The following is a 16,200-nucleotide window of genomic DNA, read 5'->3' on the forward strand; positions in this document are numbered from 1 at the left end:
CATAATTAAAAATAAGAATTAGAGACTAAAGAAAACAAAAAAAAAGTTAGGAGAAGGATGTACATTATTTTGAATAACCAAAGAAAGTAAGGATACTAATTATCTACCAAAACAAAGAGTATTTCAATTATACTAGAAACTTAAGAACTTCTATCAGAATAAACAATGTACAAACATTATTTGGTTCAGTAGAACCAAATGATGATCAGAATTTATAAGATTTCATAAGTAATAAAAATTTTTAAAGGATTCTGGGTAAGAGAAATAAGAATAGAAATCCAGTCATCTATTTAATTAGAAAACTCGCAAAGAATGGCTTATAAAACAACAAAAAGATTTACCCTCATAGACCTGAAATGAATATAGTACTTAATGGTCTCACATTTTGATTCATTTTCTATTTCCCTGAGACAAAGTCATACCATAAAATCAGTTTGAAATCATCAGTTACTTAGAGGACTCCAGTCCTGGTTAAAATATAAATTTATGTAAGCTTTTTTAACAAGTACCTTTGCTGAACCACCAGAGCTACTAAAATTTTTTACCAACCTCTCTTCTTAATTTGCTGTTTTCATTTTCAGCCTCATCATTTCGAAGAGCCAACTAAAATAGTAAAAATAATAATAAGTTAAATTTCAGCAGTAATTTTTCTTTTTTTTTTTATAACATCTCTCTTTGTCACCTAGGCTGGAGTGCAGTGGTGTGATCTCCACTCACTGCAACCTCCGTCTCCTGGGTTCAAGCGATTCTGCCACCTCAGCCTCCCGAGTAGCTGGAATTACAGCATGCACCACTATAAGTGGATAATTTTTGTATTTTTAGTAGATACAGGGTTTCACTGTGTTGGCCAGGCTGGTCTTGAACTCTTGGCCTCAAGTGATCCACCCACCTTGGCCTCCCAAAGTGCTAGGATTACAGACTTGAGCCACCGAGTCTGGCCATCAGCAGTATAAAGCCAGATAGTCAGCTTATCTACTTAAATTTTAAGTCCTCTCTAATAAAGTAAAAACATTTAGACTATTAAGGATTTAATATCAACCTAACGCATCAATAATAGGCCAAAATTTTCAAAAATTAAGGATTTAAGGAGTACTAAACAGGTTCATTTTAAAGAATAAAAAAGAACACACACACACACACACACACACACACACACACACACACACACACACACACAAACTCTAACCAAAGAATACAGAAACATATAAACCCGCTCCACCCAAAAAAAATCCAAATAAAATGGTTTTCTTCCTAACATTTTTGTATTTCACTTTTCTATGTCATAGGCTAGACCATTATTGCTATCAGTGAACATAAAATACTTAGAAATATAAGGCAATAACAACACAATGGTTAAAAGAAGCCATCTAAAATCATACTGGCCTAGATTTATGTCCCTCATCAACCAATTTCTCGTAAAGTGTGAATGAGTTACTTAGTATCTCTTTAATTCAGTTTTCTCATATATGTTGACATAAGAATTAAATAAGATGTATGAGCTCTTAGCACAATGATCAGTGAATTGAATCACAAAAAAAATAAAGCATTCTCTATCTACATATAAGTGATTTCATTTGTGACTCTCGTTTCTCCAAATGGCAAACATTATTATAAACATTATGATGCCTTTTTTCACCTATTCTCCAAATCTCATTCCTCTTATGACCTTTCATTTTCCTGCTTCTCCCCTTTATTCAAGAGAGGATAGAACCACAATGGTATAAAACTATATTTAAAAGTCTATAATAACCAAATGTAGTATGTGATCCTTGATGGAACTTTGGATATTGGAGGTGGGGTGACTGAAGGATATTATTGGGCCATTAGAAGAAATCTGATTATGGACTAGATAATGGTGTTGAATCAGTATTAAATTTCCTGAGCCTGACAATTATATTGCGTTCATGTGGGAGAACATCTTTCTTTTTCAAACAGACATGCTGAAATATTTAAGTGCAAAGTCTTGTATCTGCAATTAGCTCTCAAATGACTCAGTAAAAAATGCGATTAAACAAACAGATAGACAAATATATGTGTGTGTAAAGATACTGACAAAAAGATAAAGCAAACGTGGCACAACATTAACAACTGGTGAATCTATATGAAGGGTATGTGGGTGGTTATTGCTTTTCTTTTTTTTTTTTCTATCAACTTTTAAGTTCTGGGGTACATGTGTAGAAAGTGCAGGTTTGTTACATTGGTAAACGTGACCTGATCAAATGTTGCTGCACAGATCAACCCATCATCTAAGTAGTAAGCCCAGCATCCATTAGCTATTCTATCATTGATGAACATTTGGGTTGATTCCATGTCTTTGCTATTGTGAATAGTGCTGCAATGAACATATGCATACATGTATCTTTATAAGAAAATGATTTATATTCTTTTGGGTATATACCCAGTAATGAGATTACTGGATCAAATGGCATTTCTACTTTTAGATCTTCAAGGAATTGCCAGTCTTCCACAACGGTTGAATTAATTTATATTCCCACCAACAGTGTATTTCTTACAATCTTAATGAAGATATAACATTTTTCATAATAAAAAATTTAAAGAACATTTATAACAAAATACAAAGTATAATACAAATTCTAGAAGTTTGCATATCATCATTATCAATTGAAAGTTAATAATCCCACTGTGTTCTTAATTGAGAAATTTTTACAAGAGAAGCCAAGAACTTAATGCTAAAGCATTTAATGCTATTGATGCTTTCATTCCTTGTCTTTTCAAACATCACACTCTATTTCTCCTTTCTTGTGCTTTTCCTTGAAGCACCTCTTCCAATTTCATTGCTTTATAGACATTTCTCAGAGATGTGCCTTACAATCACTTTTCCGGCTTCAATAATGTCTACATTGTTGATTTATAAATCCTCATCATCTGCCCAGAGTGTCTTGTGAATTCTATTACCACAGATAATCCTTTCTGAATATGCCCACGAGAACCTCAAACTCAACACCTAGAAAACTGAAATAATCTCAAACTTTCCAAATGCCTCTTATGTTCCTCTGCAGTGAATGGCACTATCTACCTATTTAGTGGCCCAATCCACAAAATTAGGCAAATTCTCCATCCTCTGTTTCCTCCAACAACCAATTACAAATTCACCCATCCAATTACATCTACTTCTCTCACGCTTGTCTGTCTCAGGCAAATGCCATCATTAGGGCTTGCCTGAATTAACACAAATATCTCCTTATTAGTGTTGGCCTCTTTCAATCCACTCTCTACAAAGTACAATAAACTTTTAAAGTATAGATCTTATTATATCCTGTGCTCAGAACTCTTCATTGACTCCTTTTAGGAAAAGAACCAAATTCATCAGGAACTGGCCCTTGCTTATTTCTCCAGATGATCATAAGAATTAAAACTAGGAAGGCAATTTAGCACAGACTCTTGAGTAAGACTGTTTGCAAATCCTATCATTACCACTTATAAGCTGTGTAACCAGGGCAATTATCCTTTCTTTGTCTCCATTTCTTCATCTGTATCATGGTAGAAATGAACAACATCTCATATGATAAGTATCAAATAAGCAAAAATGAATTAATGCATATGAAGTGCCTGACACATAGTAAGGACTCCACGGAAGCTATTTTCACTTATATTGCAGTCAAAATGAATAACTGTAGCTTCCTAAACACTCCATAACATCTCTTACTTCTAGGTCTTAGCAAATGCGTTACCTTCTATCCCGGATGTTCTTTCTTTAACCACCATATATATCCTCATTCCTCTTACCAGTGTAACTTCTACTTCAGGTCTCAGTTCACAGATCACAACCTGAACCTCAAGACTGATTATGGCATCCCTCTCCAGAGTATCCCAGAATATGTCCTGATATATCTCCCTAAGTAACATATTATCACTATGTTATGCTTATTATTGACTGTGAATATCCTAGAGAAGCAGAACATAGTTGCCCACCATATCACTAGCAACTAGCATAGTCTCTGGTATGCTGTAAAGACTCACTAAAACTGAATGACTGGTTAAGGGCAAAGAAGTAATTACCAAAGCAACTATACCCGTATTTCATCTCAAGGAACTTAGCAGCCAAAAAGGAACACAGGCCATATATTTAAGTTTTCTCTGTGTGCGACTATGAGTAAAGATAATAGTTTAAGATATAAATGGACAAGGTAGTTCTGACTAGCTAAGGTTGTGTGGTATGAATGATAATCAACTGACTGATACAGGCCTAAAGAGAAGAATAAAAGTCAAGAAAACCACAGGCATCCCCCTAAGCAATTCTACCAGTGAATATCGTTAAGTTAGATCCTTTATAACTATTAAAAAATCCACAGGTCTGTTATGTTTTGCAGTTAACTAACCAGATAATGCTCTGAGAGCTTGTTCTTAACATTTAAGTGGCATCAATCCATACTTTCTCTACCACATTGTTTTGATAGCTAACTTTTATATGATTCTTTAAAATTTGGGAGTAAAACAGATACCTGTAAGGAATTTGTAAGGAATAGTTTTCCTTACAAATCAATTTATGATAGATGCTCTTATTGTTATTGTTGTTTGAGACAAAGTCTCGTTTCTGTTGCCCAGGCTGGAGTGCAGTAGTGCAATCTCGACTCACTGCAACCTCTGCCTCCTGGGTTCAAGCAATTCTCCTGCCTCAGCCACCCAAGTAGCTGGCATTACAGGCACTCCCCACTAGGTCCAGATATTTTTTTTTGTATTTTTAGGGGAGACGGGGTTTTTGCCATGTTGACCAGGCTGGTTTCGAACTCTGGGTCTCAAGTGAGACAGATTCTTTTAAATAGCATATCGTTTTCTTAAAATGTATGACCCTCTATTTCTGAGAGAACAATGGATAAAATGAAATAAACAGAATATAACACAATAATGACCTAAAGGACACAAAGGTAAAAAATGTTTCTGAGTATAAGAGACAGGACAGTTACCACATGTAGGCATCAAATTTTACTAAGTTTACTAACAGCTGAGGCTAAATAAAAAAACAAATAAATGTTAACTTGAAATGTTAATAAATAAATAAAACATTAAATAGGAAGCTGAGGTAAAATAGGAAATTTTCTTCAAGAAAATACAAGTTTATCTGCAAAAAACTTTTTTCCCAAAACTAAATTCAAGGGAAAACTGCAAGAATTATTAGTTTACAACAAGGAATAACATGAGTCAATAAAAACTATGTATTACACGTTATTTTAAATATGATTGATAAAATGCTGACAACACTTTTCAAAAACAATATATATGTATATATATCTCACATAAAAAGATATAACCAAAAACAAGAAATTTAATTAAACATTATTGAATGTATCATCAAAAGATTCATTTCTAAATCTACTAATCATATAAATACATTGAAATAAATATAACTTTTATGCAAAATAAACTATGATACTAAGATCACTTCTTTATGCAAGTCTATTAGTTTCTTGACACTAATCTTCCAGGCAAAAGCATCAATTTTAGGTAATAAGTATGATATATCCTGAGAAAAATGTACCTCCAAATATAAAGAATTAATCAAGTCATATTCACTAGAAGTATCTGTTCCACTATATTTTAAAATTTGTGATGACAAAATGAACAGTGTTATAAAATCTTAGAGATAAGTGTACATAATTCCTCAAATATAACATACAATACAAAAATTGATATTGTTACCAATAATTATAAAAAGCCAGGTAACTTGAAAAGTGAAGATTCATGGAAAAAAAAAAGTGCTTTACTTGCTCATTAACTTTCTTCTCTTTCTCCAACTCCTTTTCCATGTCCTCCAATTCTCTATCTTTTTGTTCTAATTGCTTTTCAAGTTGGCGAATTTCATCACGTAAAAACCGAGTATCCCGTCCACCTGCAGACCGCTGAGCCATCTCAAAGTAATAAACCCAAAGTATAAATTAATCCCCTTATATTTTCAAGTTCAAATGATTCAACAATAAGCAACTTATCTTGCCTTTAAATTTTCATTATATTTCAGTGCAGATATTTAAAACCATATTAAGAATTTTTTTTTTTTAATTTAACTTACCTAAGCTTTAGTTCACAGCTAGTAAGTCCTTAAACTTCCCCTGAACCACCCAGAGCTACAAAGAATTGACTGTTAATCATTCTGTTGTAACCACTGGCCAACAGGTACCAGACTAATGGCAAAGGTCCTGAGCCGCAGAGACCTGGAACCTGTGTACGAATCATCAGAATCTCCACCACTGTTTGTGAAGCTTAGTGGCTTAACCTGCCCTTTCTCTCATATCATGGACTATTTAGACCAGTGCTATCCAACAGGACTTTCTAGGATAATGGACATGCTCTCTGTGCTGCCCAGTTCAGTAGCCACTTGCTACATGTAGCTATGTTTAGGTATTTGAAGCGTGGCTACTGCAACTGAAGAACCAAATTTTTCATTTGAATTTTAACAAATATAAATGTAAATAGTTAGTGTTAGTGCCACCTTATTGAACAACTCAGGTTTCATTTATCTTTAAGATTTGTAGCCAACTAAATCCATTTTACTTCATATTCTTGTTAATTTAGGTCATGTCCTGCAACATCAAATCATTTGGTCATCTAACCTCACATTTATCTCTTCACCTTATAGTTCTGTTTTTCCTCTATCTTAACCAAATTTTTCACACTCTTTCTCTCCTTCAAAAAGCATTCCCTTGTGCTAAACCTCTTCCAAGATAAATTCCAAGATAAATATTTCACATCCTCAGATTATTTCTGAATCATCCTTTCCATCTCCTTGCCTTAGCTGCAATTTGGATCCTTTAGGATACTATGGCCCTTGGAACTCTTTCAGTTGGAAGGTGCTCATTCTTTCACAGCCCAAATATATTAGGGTCAGGAGAAGGTGCTGGTACTTCTAGGTTTACTCTACCCTGCAACTTCATGTGATCATTCCTATCATTCCTCCTATAAAAACCTCAGCTGCTTTCTCACAAGATATCCAGCTCTCCATCTTTACCTACTCATGGTAGCAGCAAACCACCAACTTCCCAGTCACTCTGTAAAATGCACTGGGAATTTAAGCATGTGCCTCACAGACGTTCATCAAATCCCCACCTAAGCAATTTCCACATAACTTTTGTTCTAGTCTATTTTTTTTCTTGTTTCTTGAATTCACTATCGTCTCTAACTCACACACCAACATCAGATCCTTGTCCAACCAGAAACATTCTTTCAATTATTCCCACTCTGCCTGTCCCTTGACCTCACAGGACACTAATCCCTTGACTTCTCCCTCCTTATCCCTACCCTTCTGCCCACTGAACCCCAATCTTGACTTTCTTATCTATTCAGTAAGACTTCATAATCATCACTTCAACCACTTTCCTACCAATATCTTCAACTGTCCTACTCTTCTATTATATAGCAGTTGCCTACCTAAACACTAACTATTATATAGCAGTTGCCTAGCTAAACACTAACACAGAATTGATTCAACTCCATAATTCATTTAATGAGTAGTTATTGAAAGTGCTTGGCAATTTTCCAGGAGCTGGATATAGAGTCAAAAATAACAAGTCATCCAAGTTCAGAGAATTAACAAGTAAAAGAATCAGCAGTAGAACTCAAATCTGGCTCCAGATCCCCAACTCTCCAGTCTTTTCTCCATTATATTTCAAATTTTATCTGATTTTCTTAAAATGTGACCACACCATCTCCCACTCTTTCTAACAGATGACATCATCACCAACCTCTCAACTTCCAAGCACTATGCCTACAAACATAAAGTCTTCTACATACATCCACTCTTCCGCCCCTCATCTACTCTTCCTCCTCTCCTAACACAAGGAAAAGGGTATTCCTCTTTTCAAAAGCTGATCCATTTATATTACATTCCTACCTTTTCAGGAATCTGAATTTAGTTCCTCAACAATACATTCATATTTTAGCCCTCAGCTTTGTAAAAAATTACTTCTATAAAACCCTTTGGTCACTATTCCTCAAATCCCCACCCATCCTCCACCTCAGTTACTAGTAAGCTTTCTATGTATTTCCCAATACTGCAAGCTCCATCTAGCAGTTAACTGTTTTAATTTCGTTTACAACTGTATGCTCAATCCTTAGTACAATATAAAGCACATAATAGGCATGGAGAATATATATTGAATAAACAAATAACCATGATTACTATCATCCTTATAACTTTTCCAGCCAATAATAATTTTAAAATTTGAAAACAATGAAAAATAAATTTTATGACAATTACATCCTAGGAAATACAAAAAGACATACCTCCAGTTCATTTTCCAGTTTCATTACTTTAGTTTTTAATTGATTTTCTGTTTTTTAAAAAAAAAGACAAATGTTTTCATTCATTGGCTACCACAAAACAAACTTTTAAATAAATTTGAATAACAAAATTAATTCTTTTAAAAGATTCCATCATGATTAAAAGGTATCAAAAAAAATTATATGGCAGATCCATAAAATAGGAGTCTAGAATTGCTTATTACTAAATAAATGTTATATATTAAAAATAAACTATATACATCTTATAGAATAAATTTAATTTTCTACAGCTTAATGAACAAATGAAATTTATTATTTAATACCATAAACTTTTTCCAAGGTGCTTACCAAATTTTGCTTGTTCTTCTCCAGCTTTTTCTACTTCTTCCAAAGCCAGCTCTACTTCTTGAGCTTTCATCTAAACATTAAAAAAAGGTTATTTCAATATGCCTTTATACTAGAATGTAAGCACTGAAAACAAAAATTTTATTTATTATGATTCTTAGTGTTGGCAATGGCTGGCACATGGCGATTTTCAGTAAATATTTGTTGAATAAATACATAATTTTTCTTTTTTTTTTTGAGACAGGGCCTCACTTTGTCACCCAGGCTGGAGTGCAGTGGCACAATCTCAGCTCACTGCAACCTCTGCCTCCTGGGCTCAAGCAAACTTCCCACCTCAGTCTCCTGAGTAGCTGGGACCACAGGTGCATGCCACCATGATCGGCCAGACTTTAAATTTTTTCGTAGAGACGAGGTCTCACTGTATTATTCGCTGTATTATGCAGGCCAGTCTCAAGCTCTTAGGTTCAAGCAATTCTCCTGCCTTGGCCACCCAAAGTGCTGGGATTACAGACGTGAGCAACCATGTCAGGCAGCTTTCTTACTTAAGATTACAATTTCTAAATTTTTAATAGCATGAAATATTTTTGCTTCTCCTTTTCACTTCAAGTCCTCAAGTCTTACAGCCAGTAATGCAACATCTCCCTTCGTAATTTTTTCCACTACTTTTTTTCTGTTCCAATTGCTATTATTCTAACACATAATTTCATGTTTAAACTCCTCTATAATGTCATGTCTATACAGCTCCAATATTCTTCTATTTGTCATATATAATATATTGTTTTGCCTTCCTAAGGCATATTTTTGTACCTATCAACTGTGGTTCAAAAACCTTTATTGGTTCTCAATTGCTGATAGCATAAAATATATCTTTAAGGCCCTCAACAGCCTATCTCAAAGTACCTACCCAAGATTTGTTTTCTCTACAGCCTGCTACAAACTTGCTGCACCTTGTTTTCTCAAACATAAAGAATAAGCACATTTCCTTTTCTCAATATTTACTTATGGTAACCAACAGCTTTAGAATTCCCTGCCACTTAACTAAAACTCCTCAGTCTTCATCCTTTGCAAAGTTTTCCAACACCTCTTAAATCACTTCCCCTCTTAACAAATCCCTATAAGCAGTCATTGTCTGCATTTGTCATTTGGACCTCAGGATATATTTCCCTATATAATCTTTCAATATACTCATTCTGTTTCCCCTACACACCTTTTTAGAAACTTTAAGTAGAAACTAGCAATGTTTTACACACTACAATTCTTAAGCCACATTTAAATATATTGCATTTTTGAATGGTGATATAGATATTATCAACTATTTTCACAAAGATTACCTTACATAAGAAAAGATTTTTATAGTTCCTCTAATAGCCAAATCTACCATTAAAACCTACTATATACAAACCTTCATTAGTGACTGAGTAATTCTGAACAGGTGTATCACATTTTCTTGTTTTTCATTGTTTAGCTCATTTACTTCCACCTAAGTAAACAGAAAAGCAACTGTTTTATATTTTATAACCTTTAAGCAAAATATAAGAACTCTTCCAGATTGTGACTACAGTTGTCCCTGCAAAAATACTTTATTAATAAACTAATCATAAGTTAATATATATATTATTATTGATCAATTATACACCTTAGATAAGGAAATCAATAAATTATCTGCCAGTTCTTCTTGACGGGGCAAATCATCTGGATCAACTTTCATTATTTCTTTCCAGTTTATATTAGGTGGCATCTTGAATTCTTTCACTGTGTTCCACCTCTGTAACAAAACAGGTGGAAATTAGCATTTTCAAGTTACACGGCATCGTTGGTTTTCTAGTAGTTTACATTTTTTGCAGATTATGTCATTACAACTTTCTGATGTTGGCAAAAACAATGCCTTAGCCTCAACACAGACAAGTGTGCAAAATAGCCTTGGTCAAAATTATAGCAGTCGCCAACTGTCAGAGAGTGTACTGGCTAAATAAAATGTGACGGCTTCCTTGTTAAAACTAATCTAAGTTAGGACTAAGATTCTGGATCCCCTCCTCTACACCCCCTACCCTCAACGCGCGCGAACACCCTAATCGTGCCAAGGGAGAGGGTCTGTGGAAGGCTGACAATGGAGAAGCAGCATTGGGGCTAAAAAAAAAAAAATGTGAACATTAACAATTGCAATGAGTTAAGTTGTGCGGGAGACACAGGAACCGAAGCAAGGCAGAAGGATTGCGGACCCGAGGCTGGAAGGGGCTGGGTAGCTTCGCCGCGGCACAGGGGCCGGGAAGCTAAAGAACCTGAACTTGGAGCGACTCGCTGCTCCTACTTACAAGGATCCACCCACCTAGACCAAGCCTGACAATCAGCGGAGGTCCCTCACTATCGCAACCACCAGGCTGGACCCGGTCGCAGGCCCTGACAGATCCCTATCGCAGTTCCACGCGGACTCTGGGTCCAGCCAAAGGTTCCCGGGCAAGCCGAAGCGGCAGCCGCTGCTAGGCGACACCATCTCCTACTGCGCCAAGGCCAGAATAAGACCCCGGATGCAAGGAGAGCCTACAGTTCACGACCATGAGTGATGCTTTACGTTTAGATTCTCCGTCGGAGTCCCAGGAGTCGTTGTTCAGGGCGCTGAGAAGGCATGGAACGAGGACTACAAATCCCAGACTGCAGTTCTGCCTGAGGCTTGTGCATGCTGGGAACTGAAGTCCCTGAGAAGAGGAGGTAAGGCGCTCCCGGCATGCAATGCGGAAGGCTGCGACGGTACCGGGGCGGCGGAGAGGGACCGAGAGGCGGGAGGCGTAGCGGCGGAGGCGCTTAGAAGCTGGTGGCCTGAACGAGGTAGACCATGACTGTGGCTCCAGTGGCGTTACTCGCTGGGCCGCTGTTCCTCAGGTTTTCCTAAGCCATTCCCTGGCGGAACCGCTCCCAGGTGAAGTCAGCTGTCGGTCCGCGGATAGGGTGGAGTTGAGGGGAGCAGTCCCGGGTTAGAGAAGCTTCTGCTGTTGGGGCTGCAGGGCCTGGCCCCATTCTGAAAAAGTGGGAACACTCCGCCTTCTCTTCAGGCGTTTGCAAGCGGCGTCCAGGGCCTTCTGTAAGAAGGGGAAAAAAAAAGTTTTAGCCTTGTTTGGTATCAGTATCTGTCCTGGTAGTTAGTGAGAGCCGCGCCGCCGTGATCCTGTTTGGGGGCGAGCGAAGAGTTGACAAGAGATTATGGCATCTTCTGACCCCGCCCGCCTTACCTGTAGTACAGTTCCCTTGGCAGGTAGTAGGGCTTGAAGGTTGTGGAGCTAGTATGAAGTGAAGGCTCCAGAGTGGAGAGGTTAGTACTTGTCCGGGCCACTGCCGGGGTGGAGAGAGAAGGGAGCCAAGGACTCACCTGTACTGTTGTTGTCACTTGCTTGGTTACCTAGGGTGCCCGACCATGAAAGCACCTTCTCTGGTGTTTTCCACTCTTACTCGTGCAAGTTTTGCTCATCCCTCTGCTCACAGCCATGCTGGAGTATGATACACTTCTAGTTAACTTTCCTAAGAAGCTGTAGACTTAAATCTAAATGACATTTCCAACTACCTGGACGAGTGCTTCTCATCTATACCTTTATTTTAAACGCTGCTTTAAAAAAAGAATGCTATGCTTGACAATAAATTTTCCTTTTGAAAATAAGTAATGAGTTTCTTTTTACACCACCAATTTGAGTAGAATAAGTAGCTCAGCACAAAGTAAAAAATTACTGGTTTCGTGAGGTAAATTTTAAAAACAGATTTATAGGAACAATTTTACTACTTTTCTGAAAGATTATAGCCAAATACTATTAATAATCTTGTTTATTCTTCATTACAATCCAATGAAATAGGTGCTTACATTGTCCTCATTTTTTGTCTAACTTAAGATTAACTGAGCACTCTAATTTAAATAACGTGATTGAACACAGATCTCTCTGGCTGGAGGACATATTCTTAGCTTCTATACTACCTCCTCACACATTCTGGGAAACCAGTATTTGTAAAGTGCTTGTTCTTCAATCATGCTATTTTTATTCAATATTATCATGTTTTAAGTTTATAAGTGTTTACTCGATAATTTGAATTAAATAGTCTTCATATTCAGTGTTTTTAATTCATAATTTAACATGAGATAGTGTTTCTGGAAAGGGGTCCGATCCAGACCCCTGGAGAGGGTTCTTGGATCTGGCCAAGAGAAAATTGGAGGTGCATCCATGGAGTAAAGCGAAAGCAAGTTTATTAGGAAAGTAAAGGAATAAGTAATGGCTACACCATAGGCAGAGAAGCAGCCTGGGCTGCTAGACTAAGGATTGTTATAGTTATTTCTTGATTATATGCTAAACAAGGGGTGGATTATTCATGAGTTTTCTGGGAAGAGGGTGGCCAATTCCTAGATCTGAGGGTTCCTAACCTTTTTAGAGCACATAGGTTAACTTCTTGACATTGCCATGGTATCTATAAACTGTCATAGAGCTGGTGGGAGTGTCTTTTAGCATGCTAATGCATTATAATAATTATTGTATAATGAGCAGTGATAATGACCAGAGTTCCCACTTTTCTCGCCATCTTGATTTTGGTGGAATTTGGCTGGTTTCTTTACTAAAACAGCATGTATGCTGTTTTTATCAGCAAGTTCTTTATGACTTTATGAGACCCCCCTATCTCATCCTGTGACTTAGAATGCCTGACATCCTGGGAATGAAGCCCAGTAGGTCTCAGCCTTATTTTACCCAGCCACTATTCAAGATGCAATTGCTCTGTTTCAAATACCTCTGACAATGGTAGGAATGAAATTTAATAGTTATTGAGCACATATCATGTGATATGTGATATTGAGCACATATCACTGTGCTTACTACCGCATGTTTATTTTCATAGAAGAAACACACCACACTTACTACTGCATATTTATTTTCAAAATAGCAGTCTGTCCTTTTTACTATAACACCTCATTTTTCTTCTTGTTTTTTTCATTCATTATAACTTACTTTTATGTATTCACTTACAAGTTTTTTTTTGTCTGTATTACTCTTTTTTACCTTTACTTCCACCACCCTCTTGCTTATAGTCATAAACTCAAGGTGCCTGGTCTCTAATGGTAAGTTTTATTCTACTTTTTCAGAAGTGAGAACAAGTTCATAAAAGTTAAGTAATTTCCTAATAACTGATGGAGCTAAGATTGCAGCCTAGATCTCAGTTACAATCATAACTAAAAGCAAAATCTTATCTAAATTTTATTCTTTAACTCATTCTAACAATATTTTTTATCTTGTTCCCTGTGCTAGGCACTGGGGATACAGCAGTGTACAAGTCAGCTGTGACTTGAACAAGTCAACTAAGTTTTCATGTGTTGTGGCCTGTTTGTCCCTAACTGTGAATTGGGAAATTTAACTGAAGTTCTAGTTGAGTAACTCACTGTATGTTTTTGAGGAAAACTGCCAAAACTCTATTTTTCATCAGATTTTCTGCGTCAGAATTCATCAAGAATTGGGACTTCTGTGACAATTTTATAAGTGGCCTATTACAAGAACACTTGTCTGGACCTGCTTTCTTTCTGCCCGGGACTTTTGTGAACAGTTTTATCTGATCAAAATCACTTCACAAGAAAGCCTCACCTTTTATAATTGCTTACTTTTGTACTCTGTAGCAATGAATTTATATTCCTTAGATGTTACTTTTAATTACTTTTTGCTGACTTATCAAGAAAATTCATAGTAGCTTACTTCTTCAATCTCTAAAATAAAGCATGGCCATTTTGTATCCGTTATATATCCTAAACATTTTGTTTTGCCTTATTTTCATGGACAGGAATGAGTATGCAAGAAGCAGACACTTGCCTTCCTTCAACATGAGGAACCGGAAAGATTAGCAGGGAGTCTGTGAATACAGACTTTGCAGGCCAAAGTTTTACAAAATTTAAACATAATAGTTTGCTATTCCTGTAAAAGGTGATTTAATGATAATGAAATTGAGAGGACTTCCTCAGTTTCCAAAGAAATTAAACTAAGAAGACTTTTCTGACTAAATATTTCCAGATTCATATAAATTTTTTTCTGTAGGTTTATTGTTTGCACAATTTTACAATTAAATTATTAGAAGAAGTGAACACATATACAATTTTGGTGCAGGGATTGTTTTTAGTTTTATATATCTATAATGTAGCTCATGAGTAGCCTTTGTAAAACGAAAAGTAAGACAGGTCTCAATCAACTTAGAAATTTATTTTGCCAAGGTTAGGGACATGCCCAAAAGAAATAAACACTGAATCACTGAAACAGTCTGTAGTCTCTTCCTTTCTCTAAGATGATTTTGAGGGCTTCAGTATATAAAGGGGAAAAATCCAATGAAGGGGAAAAAGGGTAAATATGATAATCCATCCACATGTTGCGAGAGAATAGGAGCAGATGGGGAATAAATATTATGTATTTTTGTGGGGTAGTAAATCAGCATTTCACATAAGATAAGGTTAACGTAAGTAGCTACCTGTGAAGATACTTAACATTTTATTTGCAGCTATCTGCTTAAGAACAAAAGGAGAGTGGTGGGGAGTGGTGGCTCACGCCTGTAATCCCAGCACTTTGGGAGGCCGAGGCGGGCGGATCACGAGGTCAAGAGATCGAGACCATCCTGGTCAACATGGTGAAACCCCGTCTCTACTAAAAAAAAAATACAAAAAATTAGCTGGGCATGGTGGCACGTGCCTGAAATCCCAGCTACTCAGGAGGCTGAGGCAGGAGAATTGCCTGAACCCAGGAGGTGGATGTTGCAGTGAGCCAAGACAGCACCATTGCACTCCAGCCTGGGTAACAAGAGCAAAACCCTGTCTACAAAAAAAATAATAAAAAGAACAAAAGGAGAGACAGTTTCTTGCATGACTCAGCTTTCAGCCTATTTTTTTTTTCTTTAGGCATAATGAATTGGGATTCCAAGTTTTATTTTCCTTTCACATTTCCAATTCCACTTCAATTTTGTGCACATGTATAGCAACATCCCATTTTTGTAAGAAAACGGAAATCAGTCATCCCATCCACTTAAACTGTGCATCTGTGAGTCTGCTTCTGTGCCTAGGAAAAACTAGAAGTTCTCACAACTAACACGAATAGTGTGTCACATGTTTACAGTAATGGCCCCAGTGAACCATGTCCCCCTCTATCTATCCCTTTGTGTAAATCTCTCCCTTACGCGCAACCTCTACTTTGCAGGTGACTCTTGGAGGTAACCTAAGATGACCCCACAGCTGAGCTCATGACGTGCTCTCTCTCCCTCTCTCATACTGCGCTCCTTTGGGGAGTCTTAAAAATTCTGTTATCTTGGTCCTTTTATAACTTTTTCCCCATGATTCAGGATGTACCTTGCTTGAATAATAATTTTAAAAATATGCATTAAATAGAGCCTTATGAAGAGCTTGTACAATGAACCTTGTCCTCCTATTGTCTTGACATCATCATTTAAGAAGCCCAAGCTAACCTATTAGAAGATATGATAATAAGTAGCAGAGACTAGCTTTCAAAGCTGAGAAATCTATCCTTTAAAAGCCATCCAGCCCTAGTGAACCCATGGGATAACTATAAGCACATGAGTGACCCCAGGCACAATTAACAGAAGAACCAAATACATACATACCTATATATTTGTATA

The 16,200-nt window shown here is 36.7% G+C and overlaps 2 protein-coding genes across 4 annotated transcripts in view; one reads left to right on the forward strand and one right to left on the reverse strand.

Annotated features, from left to right (window-relative positions):
* The window catches only part of CEP290 (centrosomal protein 290), a 90,045-nt gene extending 78,830 nt beyond the window's left edge, over positions 1–11,215 (reverse strand). Inside the window, exons 1-7 of the mRNA XM_032297149.1 lie at positions 10,904–11,215; positions 10,214–10,342; positions 9,980–10,057; positions 8,581–8,650; positions 8,236–8,282; positions 5,724–5,867; positions 550–603 (exon numbers count right to left, since the gene is read on the reverse strand). Coding sequence (XP_032153040.1) covers positions 550–603; positions 5,724–5,867; positions 8,236–8,282; positions 8,581–8,650; positions 9,980–10,057; positions 10,214–10,315 — 495 coding nt within the window. The 5' untranslated portion in view covers positions 10,316–10,342; positions 10,904–11,215. The remainder of the gene's footprint in view (positions 1–549; positions 604–5,723; positions 5,868–8,235; positions 8,283–8,580; positions 8,651–9,979; positions 10,058–10,213; positions 10,343–10,903) is intronic.
* Positions 11,216–11,299: 84 nt separating this feature from the next.
* The window catches only part of TMTC3 (transmembrane O-mannosyltransferase targeting cadherins 3), a 51,030-nt gene continuing 46,129 nt past the window's right edge, over positions 11,300–16,200 (forward strand). Inside the window, exon 1 of one of the 3 annotated variants that reach the window (XM_032297150.1) lies at positions 11,300–11,491. The gene's annotated coding sequence lies outside the window, so the exon portion shown is untranslated. The other 2 variants (XM_032297151.1, XM_032297154.1) reach the window with 2 other exon arrangements.

The sequence above is a fragment of the Sapajus apella genome, unplaced genomic scaffold (assembly GCF_009761245.1).
Source record: "Sapajus apella isolate SASKATOON/1434 unplaced genomic scaffold, GSC_monkey_1.0 scaffold2, whole genome shotgun sequence".
NCBI lineage: Eukaryota > Metazoa > Chordata > Mammalia > Primates > Cebidae > Sapajus > Sapajus apella.